General features: G+C 43.8%; 1 protein-coding gene across 2 annotated transcripts in view; it reads right to left on the bottom strand.

Annotated features, from left to right (window-relative positions):
• B3GLCT (beta 3-glucosyltransferase) overlaps positions 1-16,834 on the bottom strand; it is a 114,893-nt gene that overhangs the window by 84,561 nt on the left and 13,498 nt on the right. For both annotated transcript variants that reach the window (XM_021065554.1, XM_021065553.1), the window contains exons 2-3: positions 16,421-16,470; positions 1,815-1,854 (exon numbers count right to left, since the gene is read on the bottom strand). In XM_021065554.1, the coding sequence (XP_020921213.1) occupies positions 1,815-1,854; positions 16,421-16,470 (90 nt within the window). The remainder of the gene's footprint in view (positions 1-1,814; positions 1,855-16,420; positions 16,471-16,834) is intronic.

The following is a 16,834-nucleotide window of genomic DNA, read 5'->3' as shown; positions in this document are numbered from 1 at the left end:
CGGCAAGGGCTGCGGCAAGGGCGGCTGCGGGAGCTCTCAGGAGGCCGACCGACGCCGGCGGAGGGGGTCCCCGCCGGAGGATGGGCTCTGCCGAGGGGCCGAAAGCGGCCGGAGCCCCTCCACTCCTGCCCAGCTGACGCCGCAGCACCAAGCGCTAGCCTCCCCCGGGCAGAGCGGCCTGGAAACATGGCCTTGCTCACGCTGCTGTCTGTCGGATGAGAAATCAATGGGATGTTTTTCTGACAAAAGCTGCATAACAAACAGCCCATGAGTCAAGGCTGAGGGATAAACACGCACGCGCGCACACGCACATGCACACACACACTCTCCCTCCCCCTGTGTCGCACCCCTGTGTCGTAAGACCGATGGTGACTCCTGAACGCACTGTCTAGGCAATGTGTCAAAAGAGGAAAAAAAGCCCACTCCGCTCTTGGAGTGGCCCGCAGCCCTGAGAACTGTGACACCAGGACCCAGGCTCTGCTCCGCCTGCGACAGCTGCTCCGCCAGCTACCCCCCCACCCCCAACCCCCCACCCCGCCCCAGGCCAAGTCTGCGTCCTGTAGACACACATTAAATTGTGGAAAGAAGCCCTCTGGGTCTTCTTGAAATGAACTGAAACCAAGTCCAGTAGCACCAGATTTGCCATGTGCAACCGCGAGAATGTAGACTCACCTGTCCAGGTAGCTTCCCCTGGTACGTTCAAGCCCATGCTCCAGACTAGGGTCACTGTTCATTTAAGAACTGTTTCCTACAAGGAGGCCCCCCAGCTCCCATGAAATAAATACACAGACAAATGCCCAGACCCGTGAGGGTCAGACTCAGAGATAATCTAAGCATTTAAAATCTCCTCTGAGGAATGGCCGAGCCACGCAGAGTTTTACAACAGAGAAGACAGAGCAAGGGATCACGGTGGCCCTTTAAACACAGCTGCTCTCAGACACGAAGACTTCAGCTCACATCTCTGTGTCTCCACACGCCCATCCCTCCCCACCTCCAATGGGGGTCCTCTTCTGCTGTCTACACCCTTCAGGGTCCAGGCCCAGGCAAGGAGGGCCAAGGAAGGAAAGGCCCACCTCCCCGTCTCCATGGCCCATGACCAAGTTCACACCCTTTGGGAAGGGACCCAAGGCGCAGAGGGGCAGTCCTGCCCTGCCATCAACACCCAGGGCCTGTTTCCCTCGGAATCCCCCCAAAAAAGACCGACTCACAGTCATATCCCTGAAGACGCTCCCAATACATGGAGGAGAAAGATGTGTTTCCAGGGGATGCAGATAAGGATGCTGAGGGCAGTGAGGAAGGGCCGTGTGTCTGCACAGAAGCCAGGAGCCGCCTCTGCCCCAGGGCCCTCGGGCCAGTTTGACACAAGTCTTGGTTGCTAAGCTGACCCAAAGGGGATGGGCTGCCTGTGGGTCAGCAGTGGTGACCGGGCTCCAGGAGGAGGGGGTGTGAGCAAACGCCAGGGCTGACCCTTCCTCCTGCTAAGTGTGCGCCACTAAGAACACACGGTCTCATATTCACCGTAGCCCCCACCGTACCCGTGGCACAGGAATCTGCCCTTATTGGAAACTCAGTAACTGTGGCTGAGAAAATTAAATCCAACATGTTAGCTGTTACTTCCAGTATGTCAAGCAGAAAAGTGTTCTCCCCAAGTCTTCGTGATGCTCTCAACATTGGACCGGGGCAACAGCAAACTACTGGGACAATATGTATCCGGGAAATAAAATCAGAAAGAAAAATTTATTCCACCGAAATATAATTTACAAGAAATACACCTGGAGACATACTCTTAAGTTAAAAAAGAAATCATTACTCACCTATGTCAGTTTTCTTTGATATATTACTTTTCTCCAAATTCTGTATTTTAAATAAAAGAGAAAAAGATAAATCTCATCACATAACAAAACCAGCAATACACCAAATATACATATAGTTCATGTGAACATTAGGAAGGAAGACAATGAAAATGACAGCTTGGAAATGTTTCCCTAAAGAAACAGACCAAGAGTTCCTTGGTGGCCTAGCAGATTAAGCATATGGCGTGTGTCACTGCAATGGCCCTGGAACTTCCACAAGCCTTGCGTGCTGCCCCCATCTTGCCCCCACCCCCAAAAAAACAAGAAACGAGTTCCCTTTGTGGCTCAGCAAACAGATCTAGCATCCCTGAGGGCGCAGGTTCAATCTCTGGCCTCACTCAGTGGGTTAAGGATCTGGTGTGGCCATGAACTGTGGTGTAGGATCTCATGTTGATGCGGCTGTGGTGTAGGCCAGCAGCTACAGCTACGATTTGACCCCTAGCCTGGGAACCTCCACATGCCTTGGGTGCAGCCCTAAAAAGACAAAAAATGAAACAAACAAAAAACCACCTAGAAACAGACCCAAATTTACAGGGGGAGCAGCAATGACACACTTCCACATCGTAGCAGAAGATTCCTGAGTGGTCTCAGCTGAGTCACTGATGTGAGCTGAGCTGCTCTCTTCCTCTGTTGGACAGTTCACAACGCTCCTGGGAGACTTCATTTTAAAGCCCTGGACGTGCTAAGCATTACAGCCCTATCAGAGACAATCCCAGCTCTGGTTGTGTGTTTCTTGTGAAGATGAGCACTCCGAATTACTGTATTTGTCATCCTGTGGGCTCAGACATACTACCATCAAGAATGTCACCACAATGAAGTTGCACCAGGGACTTGAGCAGAGCCTGGGGCTCAAGACATTTCATCAGCACAGAGGGGACCTCTCAGGCATTCCCACTGTGGCACAGTGGATCAAGAATCCTGCTGCAGCATCTCAGGTTGCTATGGAGGTGTGGGTTCAATCCCTTGCCTGGCAGCAGGTTAAAGAATCTGGCGCTGCTGCTCGGATTCAATCTCTGGCCTAGGGCCTTCCCTATGCCATTGGTGTAGCCAAAAAAAAAAAAAAAAAAAAGGAGGTACATCTCAGAGCTGCAGACACAGAAATCTGGACGCAGGCACGGCAGTACCTGACCCTGATCCTGGTTTGTCGGAGGAGGAGCTCTTCGAAGACTCTGACAAAGCACAGGGTGTCAGCAGCTAAATCTGCCACATCCACTGTCTCCTCCGGCAGGAGGAATGTTCCCTCTAATTGTCCCTTTTCATTTTCCACCACATGCTGTAATTATGACAATTGGACGCTGGCAGATATCCTTCAATTTGCTTCATAGACTGCGACAAGACACGCAGTTGTGAGCTTCTACCAACAAAACTCCAACAGCTCAAAAGCCAAGACACGGCCCCAAAGTCATGTCTTCTTAGGATGCCAGCGAGACCATGACAACAGACGGAAGAGGAGAGAAACGCAGGGGAGAGGACACCTTCAGTAGCATTTTCTGAAAATTTTTTTAAATTTTCAAATTATTTATTAAGGAATAGATGACTTACAATGTTGTGCCAATCTCTGCTGTGTGGCAAAGTGACACAGGCGTATCTATTTAACATTCCCTTTCTTGTATTATCTTCCATCCTGGTCAGTCCCAAGAGATGGGATACAGTTCGCTGGCTGAACGGGAGGACCTCACTGCTTGGGCAGTCTATATGTAATGGTTTGCATCTACTAACCCAAACTCCTGGTCCATCCCACTCTCTTCCCTCCCTCTCGACCATCCCAAGTCTGATCTCCATGTCCGTGAGTCTGTTTCCGTTTTGTAGGTAGGTTCCTTCGTGCCACATTTTAGATTCCACACATAAGTGATATCATAATGGTATTTGCCTTTCTCTGACTTACTTAACCTAGTACAAGAATCTCTAGCTGCATCCATGTTGCTGCAAATGCCATTATTTCATGCTTTTCATGGCTGAGTAGTATTCTGTTGCATGCAGTTAATCCATTCAACTGTCAATGGACATTTAGGTTGTTTCCATGTCTTAGCTATTGTGAATAGTGCTGAACACTTATGTTGATTTAGAATGAACACAGGGGTGCATGTATCTTTCTGAATTATAATTTTGTCTGGATATGTGCCCACGAGTGGAATTGAAGGATTATATGGCAGTTCTATATTTAGTTTTCTGAGGTACCTTCATACTGTTTTCCTTAGTGGTTGTACCAATTTACATTCCCAAGAGTGTAGGAGGGTTCTCTTTTCTCCACACCCCCTCCTGCATTTGTTATTTGCAGACTTATTAATGATGGCCATTCTGACTGATGTGAGGTGGTACCTCATAGTATTTTTCATTTGCATTTATCTCATAATTAGTGATATGGAGCATTTTACCATGTTACTAACTGACCATCCATTTGTCATCTTTGGAGATATGTCTACTTAGGTCTTCTGCCCATTTTTCAAGTGAATTGTTTTTTTTTTGTTGTTGCTGACTTTTAAGAACTGTTTGTATATTTTGGAGATTAAGCCCTTGTCAGTTGTATCGTTTGCAACTATTTTCTCCTGTTCCTTAGGTTGTCTTTTTTCCCCAATGGTTTCCTTTGCTGTGCAAAAGCTTGTAAGTTCAATTAGGTCCAATTGGTTTATTTTTGTTTTTATTTCTATTGCCGTGGGAGACTGACCTAAGACAACATTTGTAACTACCTGCGGGTCTTGGCAGGTCCCCTGGGAAAGCAGGGAGTGGCTGTGGGTCGCTGTAGGGGCAGGACATTGGAGGCAAAGGTCCTGGGAATAATCATTGGCATGAGCTCCCCTGGAGGCTACCATTTTGGGAACATTTGGTCACATCCATCAGGGCTGAGAAACCCCAGGCTAAACAAGAGGCTAAGAACACAGCCCCACCCATCAGCAAACAGGCTGCCTAAAGCCCTCCCAGGTATACAGTTGCCTCAAACCTCACCCAGAGACAAAGCCCCACCCACCAGAGGGACAAGACTCAGCTCTACCTACCAGTGAGCAGGCACCAATCCTTTCCATCAAGAAACCAGCCACAAGCCCCTGAATCAACTTCACCCACAACGGGGCAGACACTAGAAGCAAGAGAGTCTACATGGGTCTAGCCTGCACAAAGAAGACCACACAGAAAGGGAGACAAAATGAAGAGAGAGAGAAATATGAGCCACATGAAGGAACAAGACAAAACTCCAGAAGAACAGCTAAGTGAAGTGGAGATAAGGAACCTCCATGAAAAAGACTTCAGGACAATGATAGCAAAGATGATCCAGTATCTCGGCAAAAACAAAACAAAAACCTAGAGGCAAAGATCAATAAACTACAAGAAACACTTAACAAAGAAATGGAAGATCTAAAGTAGTAGAGCTGTGAAATGCAATCACTGAAATAAAACATTCACTAGAAGGAAGGAACTACTAGCAGAATATAGCAGACAGAAGAACAAATAAGCAAGGTGGAAGACAGACTGGTGGAAATCACGGATACAGAAAAGAATAAATAAAAAAGAAGGAAAACAAATGAGGAAAGGAGTTCCTGTTGTAGCTCAGCAGGTTAAGAATCCGACTAGTATCCATGAGGATGCAGGTTAGATCCCTGGTCTTGCTCAGTGGCATTGCCACGAGCTGTGGCATAGGTCAGAGTGCAGCTCTGATCTGGCATTGCTATGGCTGTGGCATAGGCTGGCAGCTGCAATTCAACCACTAGCCTGGGAATTTCCATATGCTGCAGGTGAGGCCATAAAAAAAACCAAAGAAAGGAAAGAAAGAAATGAGGACAGTCTAAGAGAACTTTGGGACAACTTTTAATGTACCAACATCCGCATTAAAGGGGTGCCAGAAGGAGAAGAGAGAAAGGGCTGGAAGAAATATTTAAGGAGATAATACCCAAAAATTTCCCTAACACGGGAGAGGACTCACTCACTCAAATCCAAAAAGCACAATGAATACCATATAGAATAAACCGAGGACCACACTCTGAGACACATATTAATCAATCTGACCAAAATTAAATACAAAGAGAAAATACTGAAAGTAGCTGGGAAAAATCAACAAAGAACAATGCAAGAGAACCCCAACAAGGCTATCAGCTGATTTTTCAGCAGAAACTCTGCAGGCCAGAAGGGAATGTGATAATATACTTAAAAGCATGAAAGGAAAAAACCAAAACCACGAACACTCTGTCCCGCAAGATTCATTCAGATTTGAAGGAGACATCAAAAGCTTTACAGACAAGCAAAAGCTAAGAGAATTCAGCAACATTAAACCAACTTTACAACAAATACTGAAGGAACTTCTCTAGGTGGAAAAGAAAGGCCATAACTAGAAACAATAAAATTACAAATGAGAAGGATCACCAGCAAAGGCAAACATACAGTAAAGGTAGGAAATATTCCACACACAAACATGACACCAAAACCAGCAATCACGAGGAGTATACAAATGCAGATACTAGTTGCAATTAAAAGGAGAGCAACTTAAAAGAATCTTGTATATACAGACTCCTGGATCAAAACCACATGGTAACTGCACATCAAAAATCTACAATAGATATACACTCAAATAAGAAAAAGCAATCCAAACACAACAACTGGACAAGGTCATCAAACTAAGAGCACAAAAGAAGGGAAGAAAAAAAAAAAAAAAACCAACAAAAACAAATACAAAATAATTAACAAAATGGCAGTAAGACTATACATATCAATAATTACCTTAAATGTAAATGGACTAAATGCTCCAAACAAAAGACTGGCTGAATTGATATAAAAACAAGACATACAGACCCACTTCAGTTCTAGGAACACATACAAACCTAAAGTGAGAGGACAGAAGAAGATATTCCACGCAAATAGAAATCAAAAGAAAGCTGGAGGAGCAATACTCATCAGACAAAACAGACTTATTATAAGACTAGAAATCAATAAGAAAAAAAAAACTGCAAAAAACACAAGCATGTAGAGACTAAATATTCTACTAAACAACCAATGGATCCCTAAAGAAATCACAGAGAAAATCAAAAAATTCCTAGAGACAAAAGACAAGGAGACACAATGATCCAAAACCTATGGAATGCAGCAAAAGCAGTTCCAATAGGCAAGTCTATAGCAATACAGGACTACTTCAGGAAACAAGAAAAATCTCAAGAATCTCAAAGAAAAATCTCAACCTAACCTTACACCTAAAGCAAATAGAGAAAGAAGAACAAACAAAACCCAAAGTTAGCAGAAGGGAGGAAATCATCCAGATCAGAACGAAGTAAATGAAATAGAAACAAAACAACAGAAAAGACCAATGAAACTAAAAGCTGGTTCTTTGAAAAAAAATCAAAACTGATAAACCCTTCACCAGACTCACCAAGAAAAAAAGGGAGAGGACTTAAATCAATAAAATCAGAAATGAAAAAAGAGAAGTTACAATGGACGTCACAGAAATACAAAGGACCATAAGAGACTACTACAAGTACCTAGAACCAATAAAATGGACAGCCTAGAAGAAACGGACAAATTTTTAGAAAGGTATACTCCCCCATGACTAAACTGGGAAGAAACAGAAAAGATGAACAGACCACCACAAGTACTGATATTGAAACTGTGACTTAAAAACGTCCAACAGGAATTCCTGTCGTGGCATAGTGGTTAACGAATCTGACTAGGAACCATGAGGTTGCGGGCTCGATCCCTGGCCTTGCTCAGTGGGTTAAGGATCTGGCATTACCATGAGCTGTGGTATAGGTCTCAGATGCTGCCTGGCCAGCAGCAACAGCTCCGATTAGTCCCCTGGCCTGGGAGCCTCCATATGCTACGGGAACGGCCCTAGAAAAGAAAAAAAGACCAAAAAAAAAAAAAAATCTTCCAACAAACAAAAGTCCAGGACCAGACAGCTTTATGGGCAAATTCCATCAAATGTTTAAAGAAGAGTTAATATCTATCCTTCTGAAACTATTTCAAAAGACAGCAGAGAAAACAACAATCCCAAACTCATTCTATGAGGGCACCATCACCCTGATACCAAAACCAGACAAAGACACCACAAAAAAAGATAACTACAGGTGCAGTATCACTGATGAACATAGATGCAAAAATCCTCAACAAAATACTAGCAAACCAAATCCAGCAATACATTAAAAGGATCATATACCATGATGAAGAGATACCTACCCCAGGGAAGCAATGAGTTTTCAACAACCACAAATCAGTGTGATACAAAAAAACAAATGATTATATCAATAGATGCAGAAAAGGCTTTTGACAAAATCCACACCCATTTCTGATAAAAAACAAAACCCTCCAGAAAGCTGACATAGAGTGAACCTAACTCAACATAATAAAGGCCATATATGACAAACCCTTAAATAGCTAACATCTTTCTCCTGGTTAAGCTTAAAGAATTCCCACTAAGACCAGGAATGAGACAAGGATGTCCACTACTATAGCCACTTTTATTCAACAGTTTTGGAAGTCCTAGCCATAGCTATCAGAGAAGAAAAAGAAATAAAAGGAACCCAAATTAGAAAGGAAGAAGGAAAACTATCGCTGTTGGTAAACAACATGATACTGTACCTAAAAAATCCCAAAGATGCTGCAAGAAAACTGTTAGAGCTCATCAATGAATTTGGTAAAGTTGCAGGATACAAAATTAATACAAAGAAATAAACTGTGTTTCTATATACTAACAATGAAAGATCAGAAAGAGAAATTAGGGGAACAATCCCAATTACTGTGGCATCAGAAAGAATAAAATACCAGGAATAAATCTCCCTAAAGAGGCAAAAGACCTGTACTCTGCAAACTTGAATGAAAGAAATCAAAGATAACACAAACAGATGGAAAGATATACCATGTCTTTGGATTAAAAGAATATTGTCAAAATATTAATATTTTTGAGGAGGTTCCTCAGAAAACTAAACTAAAATATGATCCAGCAATCTTGCTCCTGGGTAGCTATCTGGAAAAAGCCCTGATTCAAAAAGATATGTGTGCAGGAGACGGGATTAAGATGGCGGAATAGAAGGACTGGAACTCAACTTCTCTCCTGAAAACAACAGAATTCACAACTAAAGACTGAGCAATCTCCACCCAAATGGACCGGAAACCCATACCCTACTCCAGAAGAAAAAGAGGAGGCCACATCCACAGGTAGGAGGGGTGATTTCGTGATATAAACAACCCCACATCTCCCGGGTGGGAGGCTCCACAGACTGAAAACTAACTGGCTCACAGAGACTCACCTACAGGAGTGGGAGTTCTGAGCCCCACATCAAACCCTCACATGCGGGGATCTGGCACTGGGAGAAAGAGCCCCTGGAGCATCTGGCATTGAAGGCCAGCGGGGCTTGTGCACAGGAGCTCCACAGGACTGGGGGAAACAGAGACCCATTCTTAAAAGGCCACACAGACTTTCACGTGCACCAGGTCCCAGGGCAGAGTGAGGTCTCCACAGGAACCTAGGTCAAACCTGACTGCAGTTCTTGGAGGACATCATGGGAAAACGGGGGTGAATATGGCTTGTTGTGAGGGAAGGACATTGAGGGCAAGGCTCTCAGGAATATTCAGCAGTTGCCTTTCTCTGGAGGGGGCCATTTTGGGAAAATCTGGCCCCACCCGTCAGCTCTGAGAAGCCTCAGGGCAAACAACAATCCAGGTGGGATCACAGCCCCGCCCCTCAGGAAACAGGCTACCTAAAGAGCCTCAGACACACAGCAGCCCCTAATCCCATCCAGAGACTAAGCCCCACCCACCAGAGGGATTAGAATCGGCTCCACCTACCAGTGGGCAGGCATCAGCCCCTCCCATCAGGAAGCCTACACCAAGCCCCCATACCGACTTCAGCCACAAGGGGGGCAGACATCAGAAGTAAGAGAGGCTACAACCCTACTATCTGTAAAAAGGTCACCACCCCAAAAACCTATAAAAATGAAAAGACAGAGAACTATAACTCAGATGAGAGAGAAAGGAAAAACCCCAGAAAATCAGCTAAGCAATGAGGAGATTCTCAGCCTCCAGGAAAAAGACTTTAGACTGTTGATGCTGAAGATGATGCAAGACATTGGAAATAAACTGGAGGCAAAGATGGATAAACTTACAGGAAACACTAACCAAAGAGATACAAGATATAAAACTTAACCAAGAAGAGATGCAAAATACATTAACTGAAATAAAGAACTCACTAGAAGCAGCTAACAGCAGAATACAGGAGGCAGAAAACGAGTAAGCGAGGTGGAGGACAGATGAGTGGCAATTACAGATGCAGAACAGAAAAGAGAAAAAAGATTGAAAACAAATGAAGAGAGTCTCAGAGAACGCTGGGACAATGTGAAACGCACGAACATCCGTATTACAGGGGTGCCAGAAGGAGAAGAGAGAGAGAAGGGGACAGAAAACATATTCCAAGAGATAATAGCCCCAAACTTCCCTAACATGGGAAAGGAACCACTCACTCAAATCCAGGAGGCACAATGAGTACCATATACAATAAACCCAAGGAGGAACACACCAAGACACATAATAATCAAACTGACCAAAATGAAAGACGAAGAGAAAATCTTGAAAGCAGCTAGGGAAAAGAAACAAGTAATATACAAGGGAACCCCAATAAGGTTATTGGCAGATTTTTCAGCAGAAACTCTGCAGGCCAGAAGGGAGTGGCATGATATACTCAACGTGATGAAAGGAAAAAACCTCCAACCAAGATTACTCTACCCAGCAAGGCTCTCATTCAGATTTGAAGGAGAAATCAAAACCTTCTCAGATAAGCAAAAGCTGAGAGAATTCAGCAACACTAAACCAGCCTTACAACAAATACTCTAGGCAGGAAAGAAAAGATCAGCAACAAGAAACAAAAATTCCACAAATGACAAGGCTCACCAGTAAAGGTATATATACAGTAAAGATATGAAATCATCCATGCACAATTATACCACCAAAATCAGAAATCATGAGAAGAGGTGGGTACAAATGCAGGACACTGGAGATGAACTTGCCATTAAGAGAACAACAACTTTAAACAATCTCATATACATATAGACTCTTACATCAAAACTTCAGAATAACTGCAAACCAAAAATCTACAATTGATACACAAACAAGGAATCTCTGGAGAAGAAATATATCTCATAGTAAATAAGTGCATAATCCACCATGAAGGGGGTCATTTGACATCATTCTTGGAATGCTGAAGTCTTCTTAGATCCGATTCTGATTTCCTCTCCATCAAAGAACTTATGATAATTATAATTAAATAATGCCACTGTACAATTAAATAATACAGTTCTACAATTGTATTATTAATAACCATTTCTCACCATGGTACCACGTAAAGTCTATAATGTCTTGTTTATCACATCACCTAGAATGGTGTAATGCCTTTATTGAAGAATCAATGAGATGGAACAAATTGTGAGGACATATTTATATAGTTACACTGTTTTTTTAACCAACTTATGCATTTTATATTTTACTTATTTTCAGAGGGTATCTTATTTTTGTTATGCTTACCAGTTGTTATTCTTTGTACTATGCTATATAAAATATTTAATGGTATATAAGGCTTTCTTCTTTATAAATTTTAATTGCATAATATAACAATGTAATATAATGCTAATTTTTAAAGAAAAATTGAAATGTAATAGATAAAACTAAGTAGTAAAGATGAAAGCCATAAAATTGGGATAAAGTATAGAATAAATTTCCTCTTTGTCTCAGCATATTTTCCATTCCACTTCTCCAGTGGGAGTCACTTAATCTGTTTCTTAAGATCCATGTTATAATAATCTGTGTGAATGTAATTGTGTGTAAATGTATGTATTTAATTCTGTAAAAAAAAAATAAAATAAAATGTCAGTCAGTTAAAAAAAAAAAAAGATATGTGCACCCCAGTGTTCACTGCAGCACTACTACAACAGCCAAGAGATGGGAGCAATGTAAATGTCCATCAACAGGGTAATGGTAAAGAAGATGTGGTACATATTATATAAAATGGAGTATTACTCAGCCATAAAAAAGAATGAAATAATACCATTTGCAACAACATGGATGGACCCAGACATTATCATACACCACTTAGTCTCACAGTGAAAGAAAAATATCAAATGATATCCCTTCTATGTGGAATCTTCGAAAAGGATACAAATGAACTTAGCTGCAGAACTGATACAGACTCACAGACTTTGAAGACAAACTTGCGGTTACCAAAGGGCATGGGCCCGGGTGAGGGATGGATTAGGAGTTTGGGACTGCCATGTGTATACCATGCTATATGCAATGACTGGCCAACAGGGACCTACTGTAGAGCACAGGGAACTCTACCCAATATTCTGTGATCATCTAGATGGGGAAAGAAACTGAAGAAGAACGGGTGTGTGTACATGTGTAACTGCATCACTGTGTTGTACAGCAGAAATGAACACAACAATATAAATCAACTATACTTCAATACAACATTAAAAAATAGAAAAATACCATTAAAAACACTGAAAAAATAATAAAATAAAATCTGGGTCAGGTTGCATTCCAGCATTCATTCCTTATACCCTCCTAATAGCACATGCCCTGGTCCTCCTCCGGAGGCTGTCTTCAGAAAAAAACGCACCATGAGACCCAACGTATTTTCAAAGTAACCTAAAAGTAATAGCTACAACAATAGTCACATTGATCCAGAAGGTGAACATAAAAGAATATCCTGAACTCAATGTTTCCAGACTACACAAGCCAGAACAAGAGCGGACTTCCTACCAGATGCCATCGCAAAAGCAAAGACAATCCACGAGCAGCTTTCTGCTTGTTATTAAGCCCTGCAGCTTCAACTGCCTGACACAACAGCTAGGAAATGATGAGCCCATCAGAATTGCTCAATTTGTAAACTGTAAAAATAAAATACCCAAAGAATGACTGAATTACACAAACTGAAATGGAACCAAAATGGTCTCTGGTAATTTCCCCTTAGAGAAAGACAATTAGACTAAGCGGGAAATTCCCATTGTGGTTCAGCAGTAATGAGCCCAACTAGTATCCATGAGGATGTGGCTTCAATCCCTGGCCTCGCTCAGTGGGTTAAGGATCCAGCATTGCCGTGAGCTTGGACGTGGCTTGGATCCTGCACTGTGATACAGGCCGGCAGCTGCAGCTCTGATTCAACCCCTAGCCTGGAAACTTCCATATTCCGCAGGTGCGGCTCTAAAACCAACCAAACAAACAAAATTTAAAAAGGAAACAGCCTCAAAAGAATTTGTTAGGACATCTTTTAAGAAGAAAGAGAGAAAATGGCATCTTCTATCTGGTTGCAAACAACCACTACCCCCTGGATTTTGAACAGAACAAATTCATCAGATGTGTTCATTATTGGTGCACCAGCCGGAAGCTGGTCCGGTGTTGTGATTCTGCTTCCATCACTCACTGGCTCAGGCCTCAGCTTCAGTAAAATAGGTATCGTAAGACCGACTTCCCAGGGTTGCTGGGAGGCTTTAGACAATGTCATGTCTGCCCAATGCAAACGCTCACCAGCTGCTCAGCCCTGCTCTTCCTACCATCTCCTCAGCCACTTCTTATGAAGTCTAAGCTGCCCTAAGAGAAATGTAACAGGTAAGAGCAGTCAGGTTCATGCTTCCTCGTGTTACTCTCATCTGTGTGGGTGCCTCTTAAAAGGCTGCCCAAGATGCTTCCTGCTATCCTATCAGCTACACTTTTAAACAGGGACTGGCACTGCTCTGAGAGGTGAACACACAACACACACACCCACACAACACACACTTCATCTTCAAAACCACTAGGTCCTGTTACCCCATCTTACAGACGAGGAAGCTGAACACAGCGAGGGCCAGTGAGTCCCGCAGGAGGTCAGGGCTGGACAAGTGCTGGGAACCACAGCAGCTAGGCCCCAGAGCCCGGCTGGAAGCCCACGTCACACAGGATCCTGGACCACAAGCCACTCCAGGATGAAAGGCTGCCAAAACCACAGGGGGAAGACGGCGACATGGCCTGGCTGAGGCAGCACCCACGGCCTGAGCACAAGCCTGAGGCAGCCTGCACAGAAAGCTGGGCTGTGTCAGAAACCCCAGAGCCAGGGACCAGAGCCCAGCAGAGGAGCCGGGGCCGGGGTCAGGCCTGGGGCACTCGGGGTCCTGGCGTGAAGCCTCCAGATGCCAACTAGCTCACCTGAGCAGTTGGGGAAGGACCTCAGCTCTAGGAAACCAGGGCCCTTGACCACAGCGAGCAGCGGGGCGAGCGGGACGGAAGGTGGCCTTCCGGGCAGCAGGGAGAGGTCCCGTCAGATGTGCTGAGAGTGGGAAGGAAGCATACTCCCCACCGAACGCGGTTACCGTCGGGAGCCTTAACCCGACCTCGGGCTCATCGACAGACAGTGCACGACCTTGGGCAGGTTAATTCCTCCCCATCTCCCAGCGCCGGGTGTGCGCCCCAGCGGACGCTCTACCACTGCTGCCCCTCGCAGGATCCACGGCTTTCTGACTCTGAGGCCCAAGCACACAGACGTCACAGGCTTCGATACCTTTGCATGGAAAATGACACACGACACAGGAGTTGCCATTATCTCCACTTATATTTACATATGTAGTCAAGGCAAAGAATATATCCATTTCCTCTTTTGTAAAGATTGGTAAAAAAACAAAAACAAAAAAACCTGTATTTGAAAATATGTGCTAAAATTTTTTAATTACATGAAATTTTAATTTTCTATGAATAACCCTTAAATTTATTATAAATGAGCCTCCCTACTGCCACACAGACACGTTACAGCGAATTTTTTTTTTTTTTTTTTGGCTACACCCATGGCATGTGGAAGTTCCAGGGCCAGGGATCAGCAACCCGAGCCGCAGCAGTGACAAGTCTGGATTCTTAACCCACCACGTCACAAGAGAACTCAACTTCACCTTTTAATAGTCATGTGACCTCGGTCACATTAATTTCTGATGGTAAATTTTCTCTACTACACATGGAAATATCTGCTTTGTTTAGCAATAGCATGATCCCTGAGAAAATCAAATTAAATGAAATGTCTGAAAATGCCTTATTTACCATAAACGTCTTAAAACCATACGGAATTACTATCATCTCCCCTGGGTAGGAATCCCATGATTTACTCAGAACAGATCATACTTGGTAAAAGAAACATTCTATTTTAAAAAGCTTTTAGGAGTTCCCGTCGTGGCGCAGGGGTTAACAAATCCAACTAGGAACCATGAGGTTGCGGGTTCGGTCCCTGCCCTTGCTCAGTGGGTTAAGGATCCTGCTTTGCCGTGAGCTGTGGTGTAGGTTGCAGATGCAGCTCGGAACCCACATTGCTGTGGCTGTGGCGTAAGGCCAGCGGCTGTGGCTCGGATTAAATCCCTAGCCTGGGAACCTCCATATGCTGTGGGAAGTGGCCCTGGAAAAAGGCAAAAAGACCAAATAAATAAATAAATAAAATGCTTTTATACTCATTATAGGGTAAAAAAATAGAATCAACTGAGCCTTAATTAATATGACAAAAACAACTCCTATTTTTAAAAGATTCTCTTCCTCATATGCTAAACTGATCTAATGCAACCGCAAACAGTAAAATTTAGATGGCAGTTTTTCTTTTTTTTTGGCAGCTCCACAGCACACGGAGTTCGTGGGGCCAGGGGTCACATCCAAGCCGCAGTTGCGAGCTACACCGCAGCTATGGTAACACCAAATCCTTAACCACGGGGGCTGGCCAGGGGCTGAACCTGCATCCTGGCATTACCAAGATGCCGCTGATCCCACTGTGCCACAGCAGGAACCCCTAGATGCAGTTCTTGAGCGCAACCAGCAACCAGGGAAAGGGAGCAGCTCTGAGATTTAGACAAGCGCTGTCCCCCCTCCATCGGGCCCCAGGTCTCGGTTTCTGGTTCTGATTGTGCGAGGACCCTGGCAGTCATCTTTGGGGTCTCTCAGCCAGTCCCCAAGATGCCCTCTCACCCGGGGCCAGCTTCAAGGTGACAGACACTCAGGTTCATGCAACCTGGGCACAGGGTAATCCTTTCTGAAGCCCAGGGTTATGATGCAGTAGGGCTGGAGAAAACAATCGTATCCAAGAAGGACTTTTACAATGTGCAGCTCAGAGTTCCCGTCGTGGCGCAGTGGAAACGAATCCGAGTAGGAACCATGAGGTTGTGGGTTCGATCCCTGGCCTCGCTCAGTAGGTTAAGGATCCAGTGGTGCTGTGAGATGTGGTGCAGGCTGCAGACATGGCTTGGATCTGGCATTGCTGTGGCTGTGGTGTAGGCCAGTGGGCTACAGCTCCAATTCGACCTCTAGCTTGGGAACCTCCATATGTTGTGAGTACAGCCCTAAAAATACAAAGTCCAGCTTGATACCAAAGTACCTTTTTTCTTAAAATGAAATCTAAAACCAAGTGGATGTGCTTTAACTATTAAAGCATTTTTTTAGGCAAGACTATTTGTGGGTGGCTGCTATGGATTCAAAAATTTATGTTCCACTAAATCATTTTAAAAAATTTTATAACCATTGAAAGTTGAAATCATTACAACTCCCATTAAAGAAAATAAAAACAAATTGCAGAGAGAGAGAATAGATTTGATCATTAGAATTATTAGTACCTTAGATTGTTTGACCTCTTTCTTCATATCTTCAGAAACCAAAGCAAAAGCTGGGAAAGAAAGAAAGATTTTTACATTAAAATTGGCAACTAAGATTCATTCCCATATTCAACAGTTTTGCTTAAAGTGAAAAAAAAATGATACTTTAAAGAGATAAATTTTGCTCATTTTTAAAAGCAGCTGCATTGCTACAAACTAGCACTGTAGGCTGCCTTTGTCTCCAGACCTAAGAAGATCATTCACCGCTGTGAAGCCAACGTGCTTCCAGCTACCAGCTGAGGAAACTCTGCATCAAAGGCACTGGGATCTGGGTACAGCATTTGCGTCTGCAGCGATAAACCACAGGACAGATGCCTAGATACAACTTCTTAGAAACCTCAGTTCTGGTGCCTTCTTAAGCAAAGGAGAATTCCT

The sequence above is a fragment of the Sus scrofa genome, chromosome 11 (assembly GCF_000003025.6).
Source record: "Sus scrofa isolate TJ Tabasco breed Duroc chromosome 11, Sscrofa11.1, whole genome shotgun sequence".
NCBI classification, from domain to species: Eukaryota; Metazoa; Chordata; class Mammalia; order Artiodactyla; family Suidae; genus Sus; species Sus scrofa.
This window is presented reverse-complemented; position numbering and strand designations above follow the sequence as displayed.